The sequence below is a fragment of the Myotis lucifugus genome, unplaced genomic scaffold, assembly GCF_000147115.1.
Source record: "Myotis lucifugus unplaced genomic scaffold, Myoluc2.0 scaffold_115, whole genome shotgun sequence".
NCBI lineage: Eukaryota > Metazoa > Chordata > Mammalia > Chiroptera > Vespertilionidae > Myotis > Myotis lucifugus.
In genome coordinates, this window is record NW_005871163.1 from 3,673,415 (window position 1) to 3,695,019 (window position 21,605).

At 52.8% G+C, this 21,605-nt stretch overlaps 1 protein-coding gene across 1 annotated transcript in view; it reads right to left on the reverse strand.

The window, feature by feature from the left end:
- Window positions 1–21,605, reverse strand: part of TLN2 (talin 2) — a 336,513-nt gene that overhangs the window by 36,928 nt on the left and 277,980 nt on the right. The window contains exons 45-51 of the mRNA XM_023757837.1: window positions 19,666–19,785; window positions 12,475–12,621; window positions 9,144–9,310; window positions 7,730–7,913; window positions 4,245–4,370; window positions 3,941–4,057; window positions 1,670–1,855 (exon numbers count right to left, since the gene is read on the reverse strand). Coding sequence (XP_023613605.1) covers window positions 1,670–1,855; window positions 3,941–4,057; window positions 4,245–4,370; window positions 7,730–7,913; window positions 9,144–9,310; window positions 12,475–12,621; window positions 19,666–19,785 — 1,047 coding nt within the window. The remainder of the gene's footprint in view (window positions 1–1,669; window positions 1,856–3,940; window positions 4,058–4,244; window positions 4,371–7,729; window positions 7,914–9,143; window positions 9,311–12,474; window positions 12,622–19,665; window positions 19,786–21,605) is intronic.

The following is a 21,605-nucleotide window of genomic DNA, read 5'->3' on the forward strand; positions in this document are numbered from 1 at the left end:
AAAGGTCCCAGGTTCGATTCCGGTCAAGGGCATGTACCTTGGTTGCGGGCACATCCCCAGTAGGAGGTGTGCAGGAGGCAGCTGGTCGATGTTTCTCTCTCATCGATGTTTCTAACTCTCTATCCCCCTCCCTTCCTCTCTGTAAAAAATCAATAAAATATATTAAAAAAAGAAAAAAAAGAAAAGAAAGAGACTTGAAAATCTGAGCTGCTTGAAGTTTACAGCTTGATCATTTCCTTCCAAACTTCCCCTTTTCATTGCGTGTCTGTAATGGAGACAAAGTGCCTGTCGCTGCTCAACCACAGTGACCCTGACCGAGCGCAGTGGCTGGGAGGCCACGGCAGCAGAGACAGACTGGCTGCGGGCTCAGAGACCTGGTTTCAGTCCTGGCTCTGAGAGTAAACAGCTGTGTGACCTCGGTCATGCCACTCAGTCCCTCCAAGCCTGTTTCATCATCCATCAGATTAGGAAAATTCCCCTGGCCCTTCCCATCTGGGACCAAATGAGAATATGTAGGACAACCCTTCCAAAACTACGAGGCGCCCTGCATGCACACCCGCGTGGCACTGGGGCCACACCTTGCTAGGCAAGTACTGTTCTCCAACTGAGACTGGAACCCCGCTTGGAGTCATCATTTTCTGGAAGGCCGATTCCATTAAGCACATCAAAATGACCAATACTCGTGGCCTCAGAAGAGAGTCTAAACTCCCTGGCCCAGAACACGAGGTCCCTCATGAAGGTGACGCTACCGACTTGGCCGCCCACTGCCCCCACCCTCCATCACGCCCGGGAGAACAGTAAATTGTCTCCCACACGAGGCCCTTGCACACCACCTCCAACTCATCCTACCCCTTCTGAGGAACCATCAGGTGGACCTTGCACCCGCTGCCCTCATGCCCCACGCTGCAGTAGCTGCAATAGCAAGTTTTCAACTTCTGTGGTCCACCGCCCTGCTCACCATTGCAGGGGGTTATCAGTTAATCACTGAGCAGATGTCAGAGTCCCCGGGGCAAGGCTGGTGCTCAATGGCTGTAGGGGATAGAGAGCTCTCTCTTACGGCTCACTTCCTTAATAGGAAAATAGTAAAGCTCGGGTCTCCCCGGCTCCCTTACAAAGCACTGGCTCAGGGCAGCTGCCCTAGTTCTCTATCTGAGAACCAACAGTTTCTCCAAAATGCCTGGCACAGAGAGCAGAAAGGCAGTTCCCCAATGTTTTGTTCTGTTCCTCTAATTCACTTCCTCCCCGATTAGGGCAGCGCCCCTCCTAGCACAGACTGGATGGCCTACGGAGGCAGGAAAGGGTGCAGGCAGGTGAGGGAGGCAGTTTTCATTTGCAGGGCCTGGAACAAAAGGCCACTGCCCCCATTTACTGCGGTCAGAATGGCCTGCACCATACTCTCGTCTGTTAAGGCAGAACTGAGAGGAGAAGTGAGCGGCTAAGTCAGCAGGGCGACTCCCTCCCTTCGCACGCAGAACTAACTTAGAATCTTTTTCCCTCAGGCTGAAGTGCACACGCCTTCAGCATGCATTTTACTCCGTACTTCAAGGTGCTGAGCTGCTCCTGTGGACAAACCCCGCCCCTCGCCTTCTCCAGACTAAACCAAACAACTCAACCATGACAGAGAACTATCCATCCATCCATCAGTCCAGAACAACACCAAGGCTTTTACCTTGCAAGCCATCAGCATATCTGACACGGCTTTCCGGCTCAGATTAGCCGTGGCGATCACGTCCTCCTGTCTACACGAGTTCCCAGCTGCCACGGCTTTGGCTGTTGCCATGGTGATGCCTTTCGTCATCCTTATAGATTCTTCAGGTGATGATGTCTTTTCAGGTACTTCTTTTGACTGGAACACCTGGAAGTTAGAAATGGAAGAGGTGAAAAAAAATCAAAAAGGGAAGGACAAAAATAATTTATTCTTTTCCGACCAGGCTGCAGCTCAGAGTCTGAAAACTGAGCCGGCAACAGGAAGAAAGCGTCAAAAGGCAGGAAATGAGAAATTTAATTTGAGCATAGTAATATCGTTCTTGCTTTCAAGATTCTAGCCTGGATAAGCCTTGCACACCTATACTTGGCATTTAGGAGAACAATGAGGGCCGAGAGATATACCTACAGCATTAACCCACGTGTCTGTCTGCAAAAATGGAGACTCAATGTTTGAAACCATCCACCCCAGGGCAGGTGGGTCTGTGGCTGCCTGCTGTCTTGCCCCATCCCCAGAAACGCTGCAGTCCCGATGCTGGTCCCGGGGCAGGGCTGACCTGGATGCATCAATCTGGACTCACCTCTCTCTCTTTAAAGGGGTGTGGGGCTGGGGGAAATGAAACATTCTGTTTCTTCTATTCTTGGCCTGTCTTACAAATATAACTGCATAATTGTGCGGAGGTGTTCATGTGGAGTGTGCCACAGTGACACTGTGAATTATTTAAACACAGACACACACACACACACACACACACACACACACACACACACACACACACCCCTCCAGAGGAGCTGGAATAAATTAACCATGGCAAGTGAATATACCACTTCAAAGTCCCACCTGTCAGTCAAGCCACCCGTCCATGCTTCCAGCCCATGGGTCTTGTCTTCCCACCATGAGTGCCTAGTGCCCTGGCTGTGTGCTGAGTGTGCACCTGTCCCTGCCCATGAGGACTCCCACACCAGCTGGGGCTGCTGTGTTCAGTCCCAGGCAGCCACGTTTCAGCAGGGAAGTCTTCCCTGAGGCAGAAAGGAGGGCCCAGCCATCATCCTTGGCACGGGCCAATCAGTGTCAAACATCACTTCCCCTAAAAAAATGGGCAGCTGCAACTAAGGCAGGACCCCAACCCCCAGGCCCACCCCTGAAGGCTGCGCTGGAATGAAGGCCACACTTACAGAGCCCTCCACAGGAATGTGGCCCTCCTGGCTCATGCTCTTTGGAACCTCCTGTGTCCACTTCAAATCTGGGTCCATTTGAAATCACACTGGGATACTTAGATTGACCGTGTGTCTATAATTTCCCAGGAAAGCTCCACCTTTCAAATTTTCTCCCATTGCCACTATTAGGCCCACTCACATCTGTCAGAACATGTGTCCGGATGTAGGTCGGAAAGCCCCAGCCCATGTGGGCAGGTAAGTTCCAGGTAGCAGTACTTAAGGACACCACCTGTATTCCTTAGAACGCATTAACCAAGGTGGGTTCACTAGAGACAGGAGAAAAGAACACAGGCTCCGTCACCAAAGCCCAAGAGAACCACTCATTTCCACTGCTGACCCTCAAGGGCGGGTGACCTTCACAGGTGACCTTCTAACGATGCAGGACAGCTGGCAGCAAAGGCCAGTCCCTCATCCCCACCGCCAAAAAGAAGTTGAATCTGTAACCAGACCTCCTATTAGAAAAGAACTATCAGTTGGAAACACTCTTTTCCAGCAAACTTCGGTTTCCAGGGATTAGGGCGAGTCAGTCCAGTCATCACGGAACCAAAACAAGCATAGATAGATAAAGGCATTCAGGTTCTTCTAAAGGCAAATCTGAAACTCCAAAATCCACACATAAGCAAGAGTGAAGTGTTGCTGTTGCGACGGGAATCCAGAGGGGCTGTGAGTGTGGCTACACTATTGTATAGATGATTAAAACTCAAACAGCTATACTGACTTTTCCCTTTGCCAGGAATCTTCTGTGATGCTTTGGTTTCATGCTGCAATTTTAGTGTCATGAAACCTGAACTGTCCTACCTGATACATTTCAATTGATTCCGTAATTACAATTATAAATTGATCCTAACCAAATTCTGGGTGGACAGTTACAGGTGGGATATCGGGCAGGCAAGGGAGTGAGCCTCCCTAGTTCAGGTGCTCCGGGTAGAACCTCTTTATCCTCACAATCTCAGAAAAGCCTGGGCTGGGGTCAGCTGTTGGACATGGGTGCCCCAGGGAGGTGATGTTGGCTCCTCACCGTGAGCTCCTGCTTCATGTACTCGATCGTGGCCTCAAGCGCCCGGGTGCCCCGCGTGGCCTCGTCCTCCACGGCCTTCACAGTCTTGAGAAGGGAGGTGACATTGGTCACCATCACCTGCATGGGAAGAAAGGCCGAGAGGAAACAGTGCACTGAGGGTTCATCCCTACCCCTTCCGTTCCAGATCCGATGCCATGAGCAAAACCACCTTTCCTGAAGCAAGAAAGGGGCTCAGATGCACACCCTGTGCTTCTCTCCCAGCACTCCTCCTGCATGCTCGCCCCTAGTTGGGGGTCCACTCTACCTTGGCAGCCCCCTTGAGCTGGTACATGGAGGGGTCATCGGCGGGCTTGCTGGCAGCTCCCTTGGTAGCACCAATGAGGTCTGAAAGGGCCTTGGCCACATCTTTGATGGCGTTGATCAACACCACCTGAAAGAGAGCAGGAAGCCCAGGTGAGCAACCCAAGTAGTCAGCCACTAGCTTCACCTAGAGCACATGCCCAAGGGCAGGCTGGGGGCATCTGGGTCTCTAAGTCAGTGGCTGTCAAACCTGCAACTCACAGAATCCTGGGAGCTACCCCTGGGCATTCTGATGCAGGAGTCTGGAGGAAGATCCATTATCCAGACTTTGAAAAGCTCTCCAGTTATTTGACATGTTTACACACCTCCTAGAGGGCAGCTCTGTGGACACGCTGCCTACGGGAAGAATGAAGGTGGCTAAGCAGACACCTGAGAGGCAGCACCATTCACCTGTGCTCTGAATTGGTGACCAAAAATGCTGAGGACAAAATGTGAGCCTCATAGCCTGGCCTGCAAGGCCTCCCTGCATCTTTGGCTTTGGTTCCTAGATTCTCTGACTCACTCAACATGCTACAGGCACATGGGTCTTTCCTCCCCACTGGAAGGCCCAACCCACCCCCATTCAGGGCCTCTACTCCTGCTGTTCTCTGTCTGGAACCTGGCTCTTTTCATCCCCCAAATCTCAGCTCAAATGTCATGTCCTCAGAGTCCTTCCTGGGCCACCCAAACTGTATCCCGGCCACACTCACCTACACCCGCATCCACACTGCAACTCCATCAGCTTGCCCTGTTTTATTTACAGCGTTTATCGGCATGTGGAATTATTTTAGTATTCATTCTCTTAAACACCTCTGCTTTCTCCCCTGACTTGGATGTAAACTTGGATGTAAGATCCAGAGGGCTGGCCTGGACTCCTGCCTGTGAGTTTACACTCAGAACAGGGCCTGACACATTAGTGTGCACTCAGCACGTGCTCATGGAATGAATGGATACACAGGTGTGTACCCATAGAACACAGTACGTATCTTCCCTCTTCTAATGGAACACGGCCTGTCTTTCAGTGTGCTGGACTTGGAACCTGAAGTGCCAGCCATACTCGGGGACATGTGACATCGGGCATTACATTAAACTCTTCTAGGTCCAGGTGCTACAATTACAACTCCTACTTCAATAACAACAACAGCAACTTCACTTTATTGAGGGCAGTGTTCCAGGGCTGAGCCAGGCACCATACACATATCATCTCATTCAGTCCTCACCACTGCCATTCCAATTGGGAACTAAAATGCTTATGCCCACACTCCCAGGACTTGGGAGTGGAAAGTTGGGATTTGAACTCTGGTCAATGTGACCCCAAGGGCACGGTCTGTACCTCCAGACTCTATTATGATTTATAGCTCTGGCTCCTACAGACGAGATCAGCAACACCAGCCCTGCCCATCTCCCCGCACTGTGAGGATGAGCCGGACAACATATGTGGAAACACATATTAGAAATTGAGAGTCCCAGGCAGCTACAAGCACAGGGACACTGCGATTTCACAGCCCCCTTCTCCATGCCGTGCCTTCTCACCCACAGGCACACGGAACCGTGGCCAACCTCTGAAACCACGGCACGTTGGGCTGTGATGGGGCTCATGGGGAAGGGTTGATATGTGGGGACCTCACACTGATTCCTGAGACCGTAGCAGGGAGAGGCAGAGAGAAGAGGATGAGGGACAGAAGCATCAGAGCTGCCACTATCCCACCTGCCCTGTCCCATCCCTGGTCACTGGACAACTGGCTGGCAAGTGGGGACATTTTCCTCTAGAGGTCTCATTAGAAATTGAAGCTTTGGGATATCTAGACCACTTGGGAGTTAAGACTAAGCAATTCAATACATTTCTCTATTCAAAGATTTAAACAGTTTCTGGGCAAGTCACTTCTCTTAAAGTTGAGCCAGGCTTGGAAAGCGTGAGTTCCCACCCCAAAGATGCATTCTCAAGCTTTTTCTTCCTCCACGGGGGTAGGAACAATACTGCAGGCAGGGATTTCTGTGAAGACTTCGAGTTGCAAAGGGCAGCTCTGATGCTGTCAGAAGGAAATCCAGCAAAATGAGTAGGGCGGCCACATTCGCAAGGTTCCCTCAGGGCGCCAGGCTGCATGGGAGCAGAGCTGGTGGCCTTGTGCTCATCAGAACAGTAATGACCCAGGCACAGAATGGCGGGAGCTCTCTACCCACGTTGTCCAAATGGGCCAAATAGACTGGTTTGCTAGTCTACTGGTTTCATCAGTGAAAAGGACAGTGTCTACATATGATGGTGCTGGGATAGAGAGAATGGAGGGAATGTAAGTTTTGTACTTGGCTGTTAGTTTAAAAATAGGTGAGCGTACTATCAACAATAAAAAGTATATTAAAATAAATAAAATAAAAATAAATACAAAAATCCAAAAAAACAACAACCACCCAAAAAACACGGGTGAACATATATTTGATGGGTATCCACCATGTACTGGGAGCTGTGTTGGGGGCTTAGGTTTCAAAGATTAATAAGCTATGATTACTGTTTTTGATAGCTGACAATCTAGGCTGAGGGACATAGGCAGATAGCGCCAATGAAACTGCTAAATCAGAACAGAGTATAAGAGCACAGAGCCCTTCCCTACCCCTCCAGTTCTCTCTCCCACTCAGAGCCAAATTTCTCAAGTAGGGTGTCTACAGGTGCTGGCTTCGTTTCTTACCCTCGCCTGGCTTCCCTGCCCTCCAGGTCACGTGGGCCAGTGGCTAGCTCTCAGACCTTCCCTTTTCCTGACTCCTCAGCCATTGCTGGGTTGGAACACTCCCCACCCTTCACACCAGGCTCCCTGGCTCTCCTCCTAGCAGCTGTACCTGCTTCTCGATCTCCTTACTCATCTCTTTCTCCTTAAATGTTCTTAAATTGTGCATTCCTCAGGGCTCCGTCTGAAGCCCCCTTCTCCTATGCACACATTCCCACTTGTGGGGTCACAGTCTGTGTGGCAACCACGCCTGAATCCACATCCCTGTACCTGAGCAGGCTCATGCCCACACACTAGCGGTGCCTGCATGTCCCTCTGCCACTTCTAATTCAACATGCCCCAAACGGAACTCACCTTCATCTCTGGCCCAAGCCAGCTCCTCCCAGGGAGCTCTGTACATGGAGCCACCCCCCACTCACTGATCTAGCCTGAATGTGGAGTCAGCCCTGCCCCTTACTCTCCCTTATCTCCAAATGCTCACTGCATTCAATTTTGTACCAAGCCCGGCTGAGTCTTCTGTACAGATTCCTCTCAAATCTGTTGGCTCAACCCCTCCCCTTGGTCCATGCCACAGTCCTGCCTGGACAAGGTCATCCTACCATCCCCAAACCATGGACACCCTCACACACACACTGTTTACTTCCAAGTCCCCATTTTGCCTTTGGCTTCTTCTGGGGCCTGGTGTCAGTGTTTGTGGGATCACCAGGACCCCCTTCTCCCAGGCCCAACCTACCTGGGTCTCGGGGTCATCAGAGCCCAGGCTGGCCGCCCCCAGCTTGACCACCTCGGCGAGCTGGGTGATGGTGGCTGCTGAGGACTGGGCCGCCTGGGCCAGCTTGTCTGGGGTGGACGCGGCCCCGGACACCAGCAGTTTGGTGTCTTCCACCAAGGCCTTGGCCGTCTTCAGAATGTTCTCCCTGGAAGGGGACAGCAGATGGGAGGGGAGAGACAAGGGCCAAGCGTGGTTACTGACAGTGGGAGGGAAGGAAACCCTTCAGAGGGGCTTTGTGTGGAAGGGCTTTGAGGAGGAGGGTGATGTTCCCCTCCCTTATCAGAGGCGCCCATCTTCCATGTAGGGAGTCAGCCCTGTAGGCACAGAGTCGATTACTAGCAAAACGTCAGTGAAAAATTCAGGCCCAACAGCCCTGCAGCTAAGTGAGAGGTCAGCTTCCTTCCTGAGGCTCCCCCTCTCCCTGCACAAACGTCATAGCTATGGGAACACAGGGACCAGGGACCCTCCCAGCACGTCAGAGCCAACAGGCTGGGTCCTGGAAGGGGGACCACTGGGAGTCTCTCCCAGCCCAGCCCTGGGGCTGAGGAGAGAGGAAAAGGGCGCTGGACATGGGGTGAGGATATGGGTGGACTCCAGCAGCAATGGAGACCCTGGCACCAGCCTTTTGAGTGGGGCCTGAAGAGCCAGCCCAGGAGAGACTGGAGGCTCAGAGTCCCACACCCCAAACCATGGACGAGCTCACTGTCCTTGCCCCCACCCCGTGCTCCCAATCCTGCTGGGGCTGGTGAGCAGACAGAGGCCCGCGCTCCAGCGTGCAAGTGGAAGACCCGAAAGCTGCCCTCTGCAGAGCAGGCTGGGCTTGTGCTGAGAGGCAGAGCTGGAATACAACTCTGTGGGACAGCTGGCAAAAGGGACTTACTTAGATTACTAAAGGCCTGGTGCACGAAAATTCATGCACTTGGGGCGGGGGAGGGGGGGCGGGTCCCTCAGCCTGGCCTGTGCCCTCTCGCAGTCCAGGAGCCCTTGGAGGATGTCCCATGGGAAGTGGGCCTAAGCCATCAGTCAGACATCCCTCGTGCTGCTGTGGAGGTGGGAGAGACTCCCACTACCACTGCTGCGCTTGCAGCCATGAGCTCAGCTTGTGGCTGAGCTGAGCTCCCCCTGTGGGAGTGCACTGACCATCAGGGGGCAGCTCCTGCATTGAGCGTCTGCCCCCTGGTGGTCAGTGTGCATCATAGCGACTGGTTGTTCTCTGTCGTTCAGCTGTTAGGGTCAATTTGCATATTGCCCTTTTATTATATAGGATGTGGTTCACTTTCCCCACTTGAACATCTTGTTGAAATCAAATCAGATGGCCACATTTCTAGCTGCTGGGAAGCATCTCCACAGTCCAGCCCCACCCAGGAGCCCGCACCTGTGGTCTGCGAAGGTCTCATTGTTCTCTGCGTTCAGGGTCCCCGCGGTCGCAAACATGATGGTGGTGTCCAGGTCGGCAATGATCCCGGACACGGCAGTGGCGGCCGTGATACATGCCTGGGTCCCCTTGTTCCCAGCCTGGAGAGCTGACAGCACCAAGGACACCTGTGGGCAGACAGGGAATGTCAGGGGGAGCAGAGGAAACGTAACCCAAATATGCACACAGTCTGAAAACACTGAATTCTTTCTCTGCGAGTTGATGCAGCTCATGGGTTAACAGCACAGTTTGGGGTCAACACTTCAGTCTGAACACCTGCTTTGTTGTTAGCTGGTTACCTAACCTGGGGTAGGAGGGTTTACTTCTCTAAGTCTCAGTTTCCTCATCTGTAAAATGGAGCCATTACTTCTTGTCCATCAGGGCTGTTGGCAGGATTGAGTGCAGGAGAATGTGTGTACAAAGTCTAATGTGGAACTTGGCACAAGGTAAGTGTTCGGGAGAGGGCTGAGGCTATGATGTAGTTATGATTATGTTTCTGAACCCACAAGGAGGGACACAGGATTAGGCTCCTGTGAAAGGTGTGGCCACTTCTGTCCCCTCTGATGAGGATTTCTGTGGACCAGCCCCCTCTGCTAACTAACACTCATCGCTCCTTCCCTTGGCCGCTTCTTTTTGTTTATGTTTTTCACACACCTTTACATATTCTTCATTTTAAGTAAGAAGGATACCTCTTGACTGAAAATCCTCCACAGTGGAGCTCAGAGATCACGGTATGTTACCTCTGCCCCAACACTCCCCTGAGTCACCTGCCACCGAATCATAATCGTTCCAGTGACCTGAGGGTCCAGCAAGTTGGCTAAGGTGTGCATTCCAGAGCCTTCTGTGTCAGGAACCCTGCCTTGCCACCTGCCATGCCCACTCCAGTAACACTCACTGTTCCCAGAGACACTCCTGTGATACAAACCTGACCCCACTGCACACTGCATACAATCCTGCCTGGCTGTGGGGAGGAGTTGAACAGGTACAACTTCTCCAGGACTCCTACCGCACTCTTGCCAGCTCCTTACCTCAGCATCACAGCTCATCACTACACCAACCAGCTCCTACTTCCCAATCCCCTCGGCTTCTTCAGGCTCCCAGTGGTTCTGCCCTCTGTCTGCATCCCCCCTCCCCTCCTCTTCTCCAGCCACTGGTCTGCTCATCCTGCCTTCCCCGCTGTCCTCTCCCGGAGAGATGGCTGGACCTCCTGAGGAGTCTACACACTCTGTCCGTGCCCTCGGGGTGGCCTGCTGACCACCGGTCATAAACAGTAGGAATGGGCCCGTGGCAGGAGGCCCGCTGAGGCCAGGAGCTGCCACATTAATCCCTGAGCACACACTCACCACCCCTGACCACAGCTGACCCAAAGGGGAGTCTGACATGTGTTGTGAATGCATTTTTAAAGCACACTGACCAGGACAGGCAGTGACAGCATCCGTACGAGGCCCAGAGTCTGAACACTTTCCCCCTCCCGTGCGGCTGAGGTCTCAGCAGAGGCCAGGGACAGCCTGGCAAGAGGGGCAGAGAGCCCGCTTCCTGAGGACCCACCACGTCCCAAGACCAGCCCACAGACAACTACTTCCCAAGTTAAACTCCGCTGTGTCCCACCAGGAAAAGGTGAGTCAGGCTGGCACAGAGCTGGCCTGGGAAGGAGGGGTCCAATTTCTGGAATGAACTCCCAGAGGACAAAGGCTGAGGCAAGTAATCAGAGTCTGGGAGGGGCCTTCTCAGCCAGTGTGAAAATAAGGGTGAAAAAGTGTGTCCCGCCCACTGCGAAAGGTGTGCAAGTAGCGGGGGTTTATCGAGCATCTACTAGTCACTGTACTAGTCACTCGGGGACCAGGACAAGGCAAGGGTGCATGGCTGGGGCGAGTGACACAAACACAACCGAGATGTGTGAGAAAGACACGGAGGGAGGGGATGGGGAGAGCAGGAGATCAGAAGGGCCAAGTAGATGGGCTGCTCTGAACAAGCCTCTCTCTGCCTTTGAGCCTTCCCAGGCGTCCTCAGCCAGGGCCAGCTCAGGAAGCCGGCGCTGCCTGGCCAGGCTCATGAACATCATACCGCTTGATGAGGACCCTCCCTTCCCCTCCCCTCCCCTCCCCCTGCTCCTGCTCCAAGGTCTTCTACTGGGAAGCTTGGCAAGAGTAACTTCAATAACAAGGAAGGGCTTTCAAAGGAGGGAGAGTGCTTTCCTGAGCTGGGAGATTTGCTTCCTCGTCCTGTGGAGTCCAGGAGGCTGGATGGTCCTGTGGGCTACGGGAGGCGGCCAGATCTCGGCCCAGCGAGGGGCCACATACAGAGCAGCCTCTGTAGGGCAGCTTCCAGGTGAGGGGTTCCCCGCCCACCCTTCAAGTCCTGTTGCCAAACTTCTAAACAGGGCAGAGCTCTGTGTCCTAAGAAGCTGAGTGCAGGAGCGGTAAAGCCAGCCGAGCTCAGGCTCCTGGCGGCCTGTGAAAGCGCTGCCTGGAAAGGGTGACTCAGAAATAAGCCAAGCAGAAGGTTAAGGACTGCGGGAGAACAAAGGAGACGCTGGGAGCGAGGGGCATGTAGACTTCCCGGGAGGGCAGCGCTAGAGGACAGCTCACACAGACGGCAGCTGGCCTTTACTAAGTGAACTGTGTGCCTGGCACTGTGCCAAGCCTTGGCGATTAGTCTGCACGACCCCACAGGCCAGGAATGAATGATATTCCTTTACCCTCATTTTACAGATGAGGCATTCGAGGCCTGGCCAGGTGGAGTTACTTAGCTGAGATCCTAGAACCCCATCCACCACCTTATGCGACTCGCTCTACAAACGGCTGCCGTCAGTCAGAAATGGCACGCAGGCTCCTGCTCTCTCGCCAGGTGTCATGCGGCTTCGGGCAGGATTCACCCGCCCCCACATCACGTCTGGTTTGGAAACAGAGGTTACAGGAAAGGAACTAGAGGTCCCTCTCACTCAGCCCCGCAACTAGGGGCCTCCCTGAGAAGGAAGCACAGGGACAAGTGTCTGAGGGGTTGCAGGGAGGGGCTCCCGGGGCTGATCCTGGACTTTGCAACCATCTGTCCAGTCTGTCCGCAGCAGAGCCCTGCACGGTGGACAGCCGGGGCCCACCTTGGCGGGACAGCCCCTCTCACACACTCAGTTTCCTAAGGCCTGTGGATCACCCCAGCTCCCTGGGAGGACCCTGGGCTCGAGGGAAGATGCCCAGACCTGACTGGGCTGGGTTGTTTTTGGCTTAGTCTCTTGCTCATGACCTTGGTCACAGCAGGTCACCGTGGCTCTGTCTGACCCAGGGCCGCTCCTTACCTTCTCGGTGACGGCGCGGGCACACTCGATGAGCTCCCTCTTGGTGTAGCTGTCGGTGGGGCACACCTGGAGGGCCCCCGCCTTCTGCACCAGGAAGATGCAGCCGTGGCCCAGGTCCTGCACCCGAGTGCGAATCTGGAAGCCGATCTGTGGAGGCAGCCGGGGTGGGGAAGGGGAAGCGTGATGGACCCGGCCATCGAGGGCCTCCCTGCTTGGAAAATTTCTCCTGCGTCCTATGGGAGCCTGGCTAGGAAAATTCCACTGCTGCTCGGAGTCGGTGCTGGGGGGAGTATGGAATTTGGTTGACTTGGCTTCCCATTTTTAGAGACGGTGACATGCCCACAGCCCTCAGGAAGCAAGTCTGCACCTCATCCTCCCAGCATAATGCCTTCCCGGTGCTTGCTGCCTTTTCTGGTGTATTGCTTGTCTGTGTCCTGTGCCACCTGATAAGCATGTCAGTTAGATGAGCTCTGGGGGACAATTCATTCTGTGATTCCTTCCACAGGCATTTATTGCGCCCCTACTGTGTGCCAGAGCCTCTTCTAAGCAGGTCATGCATTTTACTTTCATTTATTCCTCACAACAGCACTGGGAGGTAATTAGAAGTTCAAAATGTAAAGCTTTAAGAATATTTTAAAGTGTTCAGATTCCTGTGAAATTGTATGTTTACCAAGCAGGACTCCCCCTCCTCAGCTGTAGCCATGCTGAGAGCGACCATGTGGGGCCCAGGCTTCCTTTCTATCAAGCCAGGTTGGAGGTGGCCTCAAAAAGGTACATTTCTAGAGCTAATGGCTCAGCAGGCACGCATTCTTTTCATGACCCCTGGCTTGTGTGATTATCAAAGGCACTTTGCTTAAAAGACGCCAGAGGGGATCTGCTATGGGTGAGCTGGGTGAGCGGCCAGCTGTCTCTTTAAGGAGCAATAAATCCGAGGTCACCCCCAGTGTTCGAAATCCTCTGGTTCTGTTTCCTGTCAATTTTCATTTGGGTTTGATCAATACAGCTGTCATAATAATCTGACCTCCAGCCCAGGTAAGCAACTAAAAACAAACAAACTAAAACCTTTAGGCTTTAGTCAGTAAGTGTTATAATCACAATAGCAAGCAGCTGTGGCTTATCCGCCTAGCATCTGTCATGAAGAGTTACTGAATAACCTCAGGTATTGGGAATAAAACCTGGGAGGTGCGGGCCCCCTGGATGCTGTCTCCCACTTTCATCCCAGGAGGCAGTTTAAGGGACTCTGAGGAGCGAAGGGGCTGCAAATGTTAATTCTCCTATTATTGAAACACTTCCTGTTTTTAGGGAAAAAGGGAATTCCCTTAACCCCTTAAGACTCAAAGAATGTTTAAATCCATTTAATGGGAAATTCTCCTCATCCAGAAAGTTGGGGTGTCTTCTATGGTACCCAGGGGGCTGCAAAAGCGTCCCAACCAGGCAGGGCTTCTGGCAGACCACCTCCACGTGGAATATGACAGGCGCGGCACCCAGGGTCACACAACCCAGCCGCTCTGCAAGCACGCCTGGGCCAGTGCTGCAGCAAGGCCGCCCCTGAGGAGGGAGAGACACTCTAACTCGGCCCTCGCAGCGGGACGCCATTGAAATACCGCTGTTTGCTGGGCATGCTCATTGCTTTAAGCGCGAGGTCAAACTGAAGCCGGCGGATGCCCCAATCACGTTTTAAGCTTAACCTGGCTCTCAATGCTTGTTGGATCCATATGGTTAAACCCTAAGTACTCAGGGGTCAGAGCAAATCCAAAGGCAAGAGCTCTGCTAGGGAGGATGACCACAGATCTCTCCATGGAAGTCAGGTGAGGGGCAAATGGAGGAAGCAGCATGGATGGAATCTCACAATAAAAAACGACCTCACCAGTTCCACCTCCCTTCGTTGACAGATGAAGAGACGGAGGCCAGAGAAGGGATTGCCCGGTCCAAGATCACACAGCGGGTCCCTGGGGAAGCAACCCAGCGTCCAGGCCTCTACCCATCCACCCAGCACAGCGCCCGCTCCTCAGAGCAGCGCTTTCCTAACTGTGATTCCCCCATACAAGCTCTCATGAAACCTCAACATGTAAAATTAATAGAAGTCATTTACCATTAGTATACTCTTCATCCTGAGTTAACATGTATACCCTGACTCAATAAAAAGTCAACAATGAGACCGAGTGAACCTGAAGAGTGGGGGTTAGGAAAGCCAGCTGCAGCCACAGCCACCGACTCACTCCTGCGTTTGGCTTTGGTTGCACAGTGTTGGGAAAATCCCGTTGTGTGAGCGAATAAAGCAAACAGGAGCGGTTTTCTCACAGTGTCCTGACCAGAGAGGGCAGGACAGAGAGGAGTCAGTCCGGGGTCTGCACAGACCACCTGGTCCCGGGTGCGGGGCTGGGGGCCCAGGGTTACCATCTGGCCTGGAACACATTCAACAGTACGTGCAGCTTTTCCTAACAGTTTTAAAGTTGTTCAATTATGTTTAAAAAGTGAGACTGGCCCTAGCGGTTTGGCTCAGTGGAGAGAGCGTCAGCCTGCGGATCAAAGGGTTCTGGGTTCAATTCTGGTATAGGGAACGTACCTTGGTTGCAGGCTCCTCCCCAGTCTGGGGTTCTGTTCAGGGCTCCTGCAGGAGGCAACCAATCCATGTGTTTCTCTCACATCTATGTTTCTCTCTGTCTTTCCCTCTCTCTACCACTCTCCCTAAGAATCAATGGAAAAATATCCTCAGGTGAGGAGTAACAGCAACAACAACAAAGTGAGCCTGGAGCCAAATGTGCAGAACTTCCAAAGCCCCTCCCTGGGTCAGGGTTCTGACAAATAAGGTGTGAAACTGGAATCCTGCTCCAGAGCAGAGCTGTTTACAGAAAATGGGGTACAGGGACAAGCACAGGCCTCTTAAATCACCCCCAAATCACCCCCAAATGGGAAACCTATGGGCAGACATGGTCTGTGGTGGGAATACGTCCTCACGACACTCTCAGGCTCCCTCGGCCCCCTCTCAAAAGGCCATAAACACACACCCCAAGGCCTAGTGCTCAGCCCCTTTCTTGGAGGTGACATCATGCATGTAGCAAAGATCTTAAAATGTGACAGGGGAGGTGGCACAATGGTCATCAGGGATGATATTCCAGTTAGAAAGCATCAGGGAAGAGCAGCACCAGGAAGCAAAGGGATGAGACTGAAATAAGGGAACAGTTGCAAAAGCCGTTGGGGTTCCTGGTCACCCCAGGGTAGGCCTGGGCAGTGGGGTCTATGCCAGGTCACACAGTTAGCGTGGGTGCCTGGAAGGCCCCTTGAGGTTTGGCCATGCAAACCTCCTGTACACCTGGCTGCATGATCCCATTTGGACGGCATGCAGGAGGGATGCAGGATCGGCTTCACTCAGAGATGCAGGATCGGCTTCACTCACTCACCTTCACAGGCTGAGGGCTGAATGTAACGAAGGGCTCTCAGGATCCCCACCCCAGCCCCACTCCTGCTCTAGGTGGACCCCATGGGTACCAGAAAGGACCAGGGGCCTCACTTCCAGCCCTGCCCTTCCCTGGCCACCGGACTCTCTGGGTGAGCCTGCTAACCTCCTGGGGCCTTGGTTCCCTCACCTGCGACCCAGGACAGAATCTGCCCTGCCCACTTCTCAGGGCTGATGGATGACCCAATGCAAACATCCCACAAAGCAGGAAGTGCCATGCGAATGTTCACTCTTGTGAAGAGGCAGCCTGGTTCAGGGGAAAGAGCAGAGGTTGCCCAACAAAGCCGGGTTCGAATCCTGACTTTTCCACATAGTTACTTCTTAACTTACTTGAAACGTCACTTATTCCCAAAAGTTGCTTAAAGTGGCTTCGACACTATGGAAGCTGTGTGATCTTGGACACTAAGCTCTAAGCCTCAGTTTGCTCATCTGTGAAACGGGGAAGAACAAAGGATGGCCTGGCATGCTGCAGGCGAGGGTACCAGGACAGCACAGCACCTGACTCCTCCTGTGGACGCAATCAACAACTCTCTCTCATTCTTCTCCATCGGCCACTCAGTGAAAGGACAACAGGACCAGCATATCCACAAAGCAATCGTCTACTCTACCTCACTTCCACAGAACACTTTGTACGGCCGGAGGGACCACATTTTTAAGACTGAATTCCAACAGATAAGGGCTTTAAATACTGTTTCTCAAAGCAACACTAAACTTCTCAGCATTCGAGGTGAGCCAACTCACAACCAGTGTTTATTACAAAGAAATGTTGCTCAGAGACATTAAACTTGGGTTTTAAATTGGCAACTTGAGTAAAGCATGGCTTGAACCTCAAGGAAACCCTCAATTGCCTCCTTGCCCAAATGGAAGTAAATGGAGAAGGTGGTCTCCTGGGGGTGCACCCTCAGGGAACCAGAAGCCCGGCCTTCAGGAGTTTGGGGTCACATTTCAACCTGGAGGGAGTCTAAGAAAATACCAATTGTCTTCTCTACGGCTTAAACTCAGATTTTTCTCAGGCTTTAAAAACAATCCCATCTGAAACTGGGTCACGTATACTGTGCCTTGGAGAGCCTGTGAAAGCTGAGACGCAACCACGGATGGTGTCTGACAAACCTGACAGTTTCTCCTTCGGCAGAAGGGGAAGGAACAGGGAGAGTGTGTGCCACAGGAGCAGGGCAGCACCATCTCAGCTCCGAAAGTGTGTCTGGGAATGGAGAGCTGAGCAAGTCCGAGAGCGGACACCCATCCCCCGGGGACGAGAGGGCTTCGGTTCTCACCACAAGGCTCCGCAAACGTTCCTGCGGCTCCCCAGAGCTGTGGTCACCCAATCTCTCCCCCAGGTTACACGTAGGAGCTGCAGCTCACAGCACCTGCATTTCTTCTTCTTTTTTTTTTTTTAAGCGGAAACCAATCTTAAATTGCAAAGTTGTCTGAGGGGTTTAACTTTTCTGAAGGAAGACGTTTTCACAGCAATGTGAACAAATGTTTCAATTTTCCATGGAACAATCAGCAAGATAACGCTCCCGCGTGATGTTCCGGGCAGCGCTGTGACTCTTCCTGTCATTGTCACATTCTGGAAAAGACCAGAACGCTGACTTGGCACAGCAGCAGGCAGGGCTGCAGCGAGGGCAGCTGCTTATTTGCCCTGGAAATAAATATTTTCACAGGCTGTGATGTGGGGGCCCTCTCGCGTACACAAATAATTCCACGGTCTTGGAATAAAACACTACGCTGCTTCAGGGATCTCCTAACCTCCTCAGTTTCCCCCCAAATATCTGTCTGGCGAATGCACACAAAGAATTCTCCTTTGCAAGCCACTGGAAATTTTATATTCTGTCTGCCCCTTCTCGCTCCAGGTCACACTGCTTGTGTCTGGAATGTAAAATACATCTCAAGATGTGACGGAAAAAAGGGAGACTCTTAATGGAAACATCAGCTGCTATGAACGCAGGGCCCAGAACTAAAGTAACTAGTTGTGCTTTCAACCACACATTTTCTTTCCTGGCTGCTGTGGCATCACTTTATATTCCGCTTCCGCGGTCTGGGTTGCAATACGACAATGTGCCCGTTTCACACATGGGGTGGGACTCGGATGTGGAAAGGGCTCTAATGGGTGCCGGGTCTCCACTCACTAACTCAGGCAGGCCAGCGTTTAAAACAAGCAAGGCAGATGGTTGTCGATTCCATTTTTAAAGCTTTTTCTTTTTTTTTTTTTTCAAGCCAACCCTCCCTCTCAATCACAGTCTCTTTCAGTTTTAATCTCCCTGCGAAGCCAAACTTCTTTCCTTGGTCCAACCAAATTCTTCCTCCCTGTAACATCAGCTCCCTTACACTTGCTTAAGAAATTCAAAGTTACAAGTCAAATAAATCATGAGTCCAGATGATTGGTCTACTTTTTTTAAAAAGTGATGGGCCTTTTGTAAAGGGTCAACAGAATCCCAATGTGGGTCTCTCATAATTTTTCTTTCTTGGTAGTGACTTGACAGGCTCGTTACGAAAGGATTATTCATGCTGCAGCCTAAATACTCAATCATTCTAAAAATCTCAAAATGCAGGCACTGTTAGAGACTCAGGTCATCCCATGCCAGATATATATGTAAGCAAGTACATATATATGACACTCCTACTTACATGCATTGTTACAACACATGTTAGAAGGTGATTTTTGCGTCGGGCCTTCATTTCTGTAGTGTCTCTGGGAGCCTTTGTTAAGACATGCTTACTAGACCTGACTCCCAGGAGAAACAGCAGTAACAGGAAACACTGACTGTCATCGCCAGGAGAAGGGAAGACCAGGCACAGCCTTCTGCGTGACGTCCCGGCTCACGTAGGAATGTGGTGAACGGGGTGTGCGCTCGATGAAGAGCTTGCAGAATTTCACGGAAAGTGGTTACTCCATCTTCCCAGGTCCCTGCAGTCCACTCCTTTATTTTGTAGTTCAGCCTGAGCTCTCTTTCTCTAAGGAGCCACATAGGCGCTGGGACGGGGCCCTTTCTGTTGCTAACACTGACACCCATGCAGCCAGGCACCCCAGAGCTCCCCATGGGCCCCTGTGTGCTTCCCATGGACCACTCCATTTCTCAGAGGCGTCAGAGATGGGAACGCTCAGAAATGCCCTTTGGGACCAAACTTTTGCCATTTATCTCTTTAAGGATTCAGGCATTCTGAGGCAAAGTCTGTGCTGGCCACGAAGGAAAGTGAGCATAGGGAAGGCACGTAGATAATGAAGAGAAGTGTGCAGGAGGTATGGGGTCTGGGCCAGTTCTTGGAAAGTCACCAGAAATATTTGGGCAAGACGTTGCCTTATGAAAGCAGGCTACTCAGCCCAACACTTCAGTGAGCCTTTGGAAAACATAAAAATAATTAAGAGGAATGTGCTAGGCAGGAGTAGGCAATAATAGGAAGATGGCAGCGGGCGTCTGCCCTTGGCATCGGGTGATGGGCCAGGGGCCAGGTAACCTGATGGAACACTGCAAAGCGAGTCCTTCTGTGGGAAAGCCCACCTCCCCAGATGGCCCCAGATCCCAGCCAGCTGGCCTCAGAAAGCACAGGGAGCCCTGCGCACAGCCTGGACAACTGGCCTGACCCTAGGGGCTGGCAGCATGCAGCGGGTACTAGGCCTGGCTCTCAGGCTGGGGTCTTCTGGAATGGAGCTAAGCTGTGGAGGATCCCCTCACCCCCCGGAGTGGGCACCAGGGTGGGTTGGCTTCTTAAAACAGGGGCTTAAGGTGGCAGACCTCCTCTGGTTCCGCCGTGGCTGCTGCCATCTGGCCCTGGAGAGCCAGGTGCCCATAGTCACTGGTCATTTGTGAAGCCAGTCCTCCCAACTCCTCCGGGTTAGTAACCGACTTAGTCATCTGGAAAAAGAAAACAAGCAAGACACAAAACACACACACAGAGAAAAGCATGAGAATCACGTGTTAATACCTCTGGTAGCCACAAGGTTTCATTCACTTTTCAGCGCTTGGCTTGCATTTGGGGCTGGACACTGGAGAGGGCAGTACAAGCGAAGCCCATGCTGCATCGCACACGACAGGCCAGGGCCCTCTCAGGCCAGCAGGTCCCGGCCGATGGGCCACATGCTAGGCTCAGGCCGTGCAGCGTGGAGTCCAGGCCCTCGGGGTCCATGCTGGGAGGTGAGAGTGGCAACTCGGCCAGCCCTGCCCTGTGGGTTGGTCACCAGAGGAGTTCCCCAGGAAAACCACAGGGTGCACAGTTCCTGTGCAGCGCACACCCCTGGCCACACCCTCTGCAGGGAGTTCGTCTGGTCTCCAGGAACCCAGCCGTGGGTCCCCCTCAGCACGAGAGGGCATGAGGACAGAGCTGCTAAGAACTTCTCTCGACTGAGAAGTGACGGACAAGACAGATGCTTTGGAGGAAGAAATTTATAGAGAATAATGCTTTGTAGTGAATTTGTGCCAAAGAAAGACAAGGTTTTGGCCCCGACTCGGATTAAGGGTATACTGCAGCCTAAGTGGTCAAGATCTATATTTTAATTATCAAGACCAGGGGTCCTCAAACTACGGCCCGCGGGCCACATGCAGCCTGCCGAAAACATTTATCCGGCCCGCTGGGTGTTTTTGCCGCCGCTGCCTGTTGCTTAGCAGCCGACTAGTTTTTTTTTAAACTATAGTCCGGCCCTCCAACGGTCTGAGGGACAGTGAAATGGTCCCCTGTTTAAAAAGTTTGAGGACCCCTGACAAGACATTCTGTGTCTTCCTCCTGTTTCATAGAAAAACTTACCTTAGCTTATCCTACCTAGCTAGCATGCTGGCCTCACGTTTTTCCTCTTCCTTTGACAAAATGCCTTGGTTCCCACAACAGCAGTTTTGGCCTGCCTCCCAGAAAGCTGCCCGTCCCTCGGGTCAGAGGCTTCCCAGCTGCCCCAGCTCTTCTCTCGCTCTGGAGGACCATGCTTTCTCATTTGAAGACCCTGATTTTAAGGGGCTTTTAACTGACTCCACATCCCGAGGCGGGACAGAACCTGTAGCCATGTGTACCAGGAAAGGCCACAGCGTTTCCGGCCCAGGTGTGGGGTCCCCAGGAATGCACCCTGAACCCCGAGAAAGCGAGGCTGTACCAAGAGTTGCTTCATTGGAGCCCTGCCACGCAGAGCACCGTGATTCTGGGGCGCCCCATTGCAGTGAAGCCGGACTTGCGCCAACGCAAGGCCCAGGCTAGTGATCCCAGGAGCGGCAATGCAGCCGAGGCCAGGCTCCTTAAGAACATGGACACCAAGGTCAGGACCGGTGGCTGAGAAGCTAGCCCGGGAGATATTCCAGAAACTCCACGAGGCCACTCAAAATGTCTGCACCCTCTGCTGTGCTGTGTTCCCTGCTCGGAGGCATCGGCGCCGCAGGGCTGCCTGATGTGACCTGTGACCTGCCCCCGAGCAGGGCCAGCTTGGCCCCGCTCCAGCCTTTCACAGTCACGGAGATGGGCACTGTCCCTGCCTCCCTCCCCAGCCCCAAACCTTTAAAATAACAGCCAGCCTGGCACAATCCCAGCGTTTCTAAGAAGGAGCAGCAGCAGCCAGGGAAGCCTTTGTGGTCCAAGCTCAACCTCTAGTGGACACACGACTGCATGACAAAACCTCCAGACAGGCAGTGGGCCTGACGGGCAGGAGCCTCGCACGGCTCAGCCTGGTCCCTGCAGCTGGGAAGGCTGCTCGTGCTCT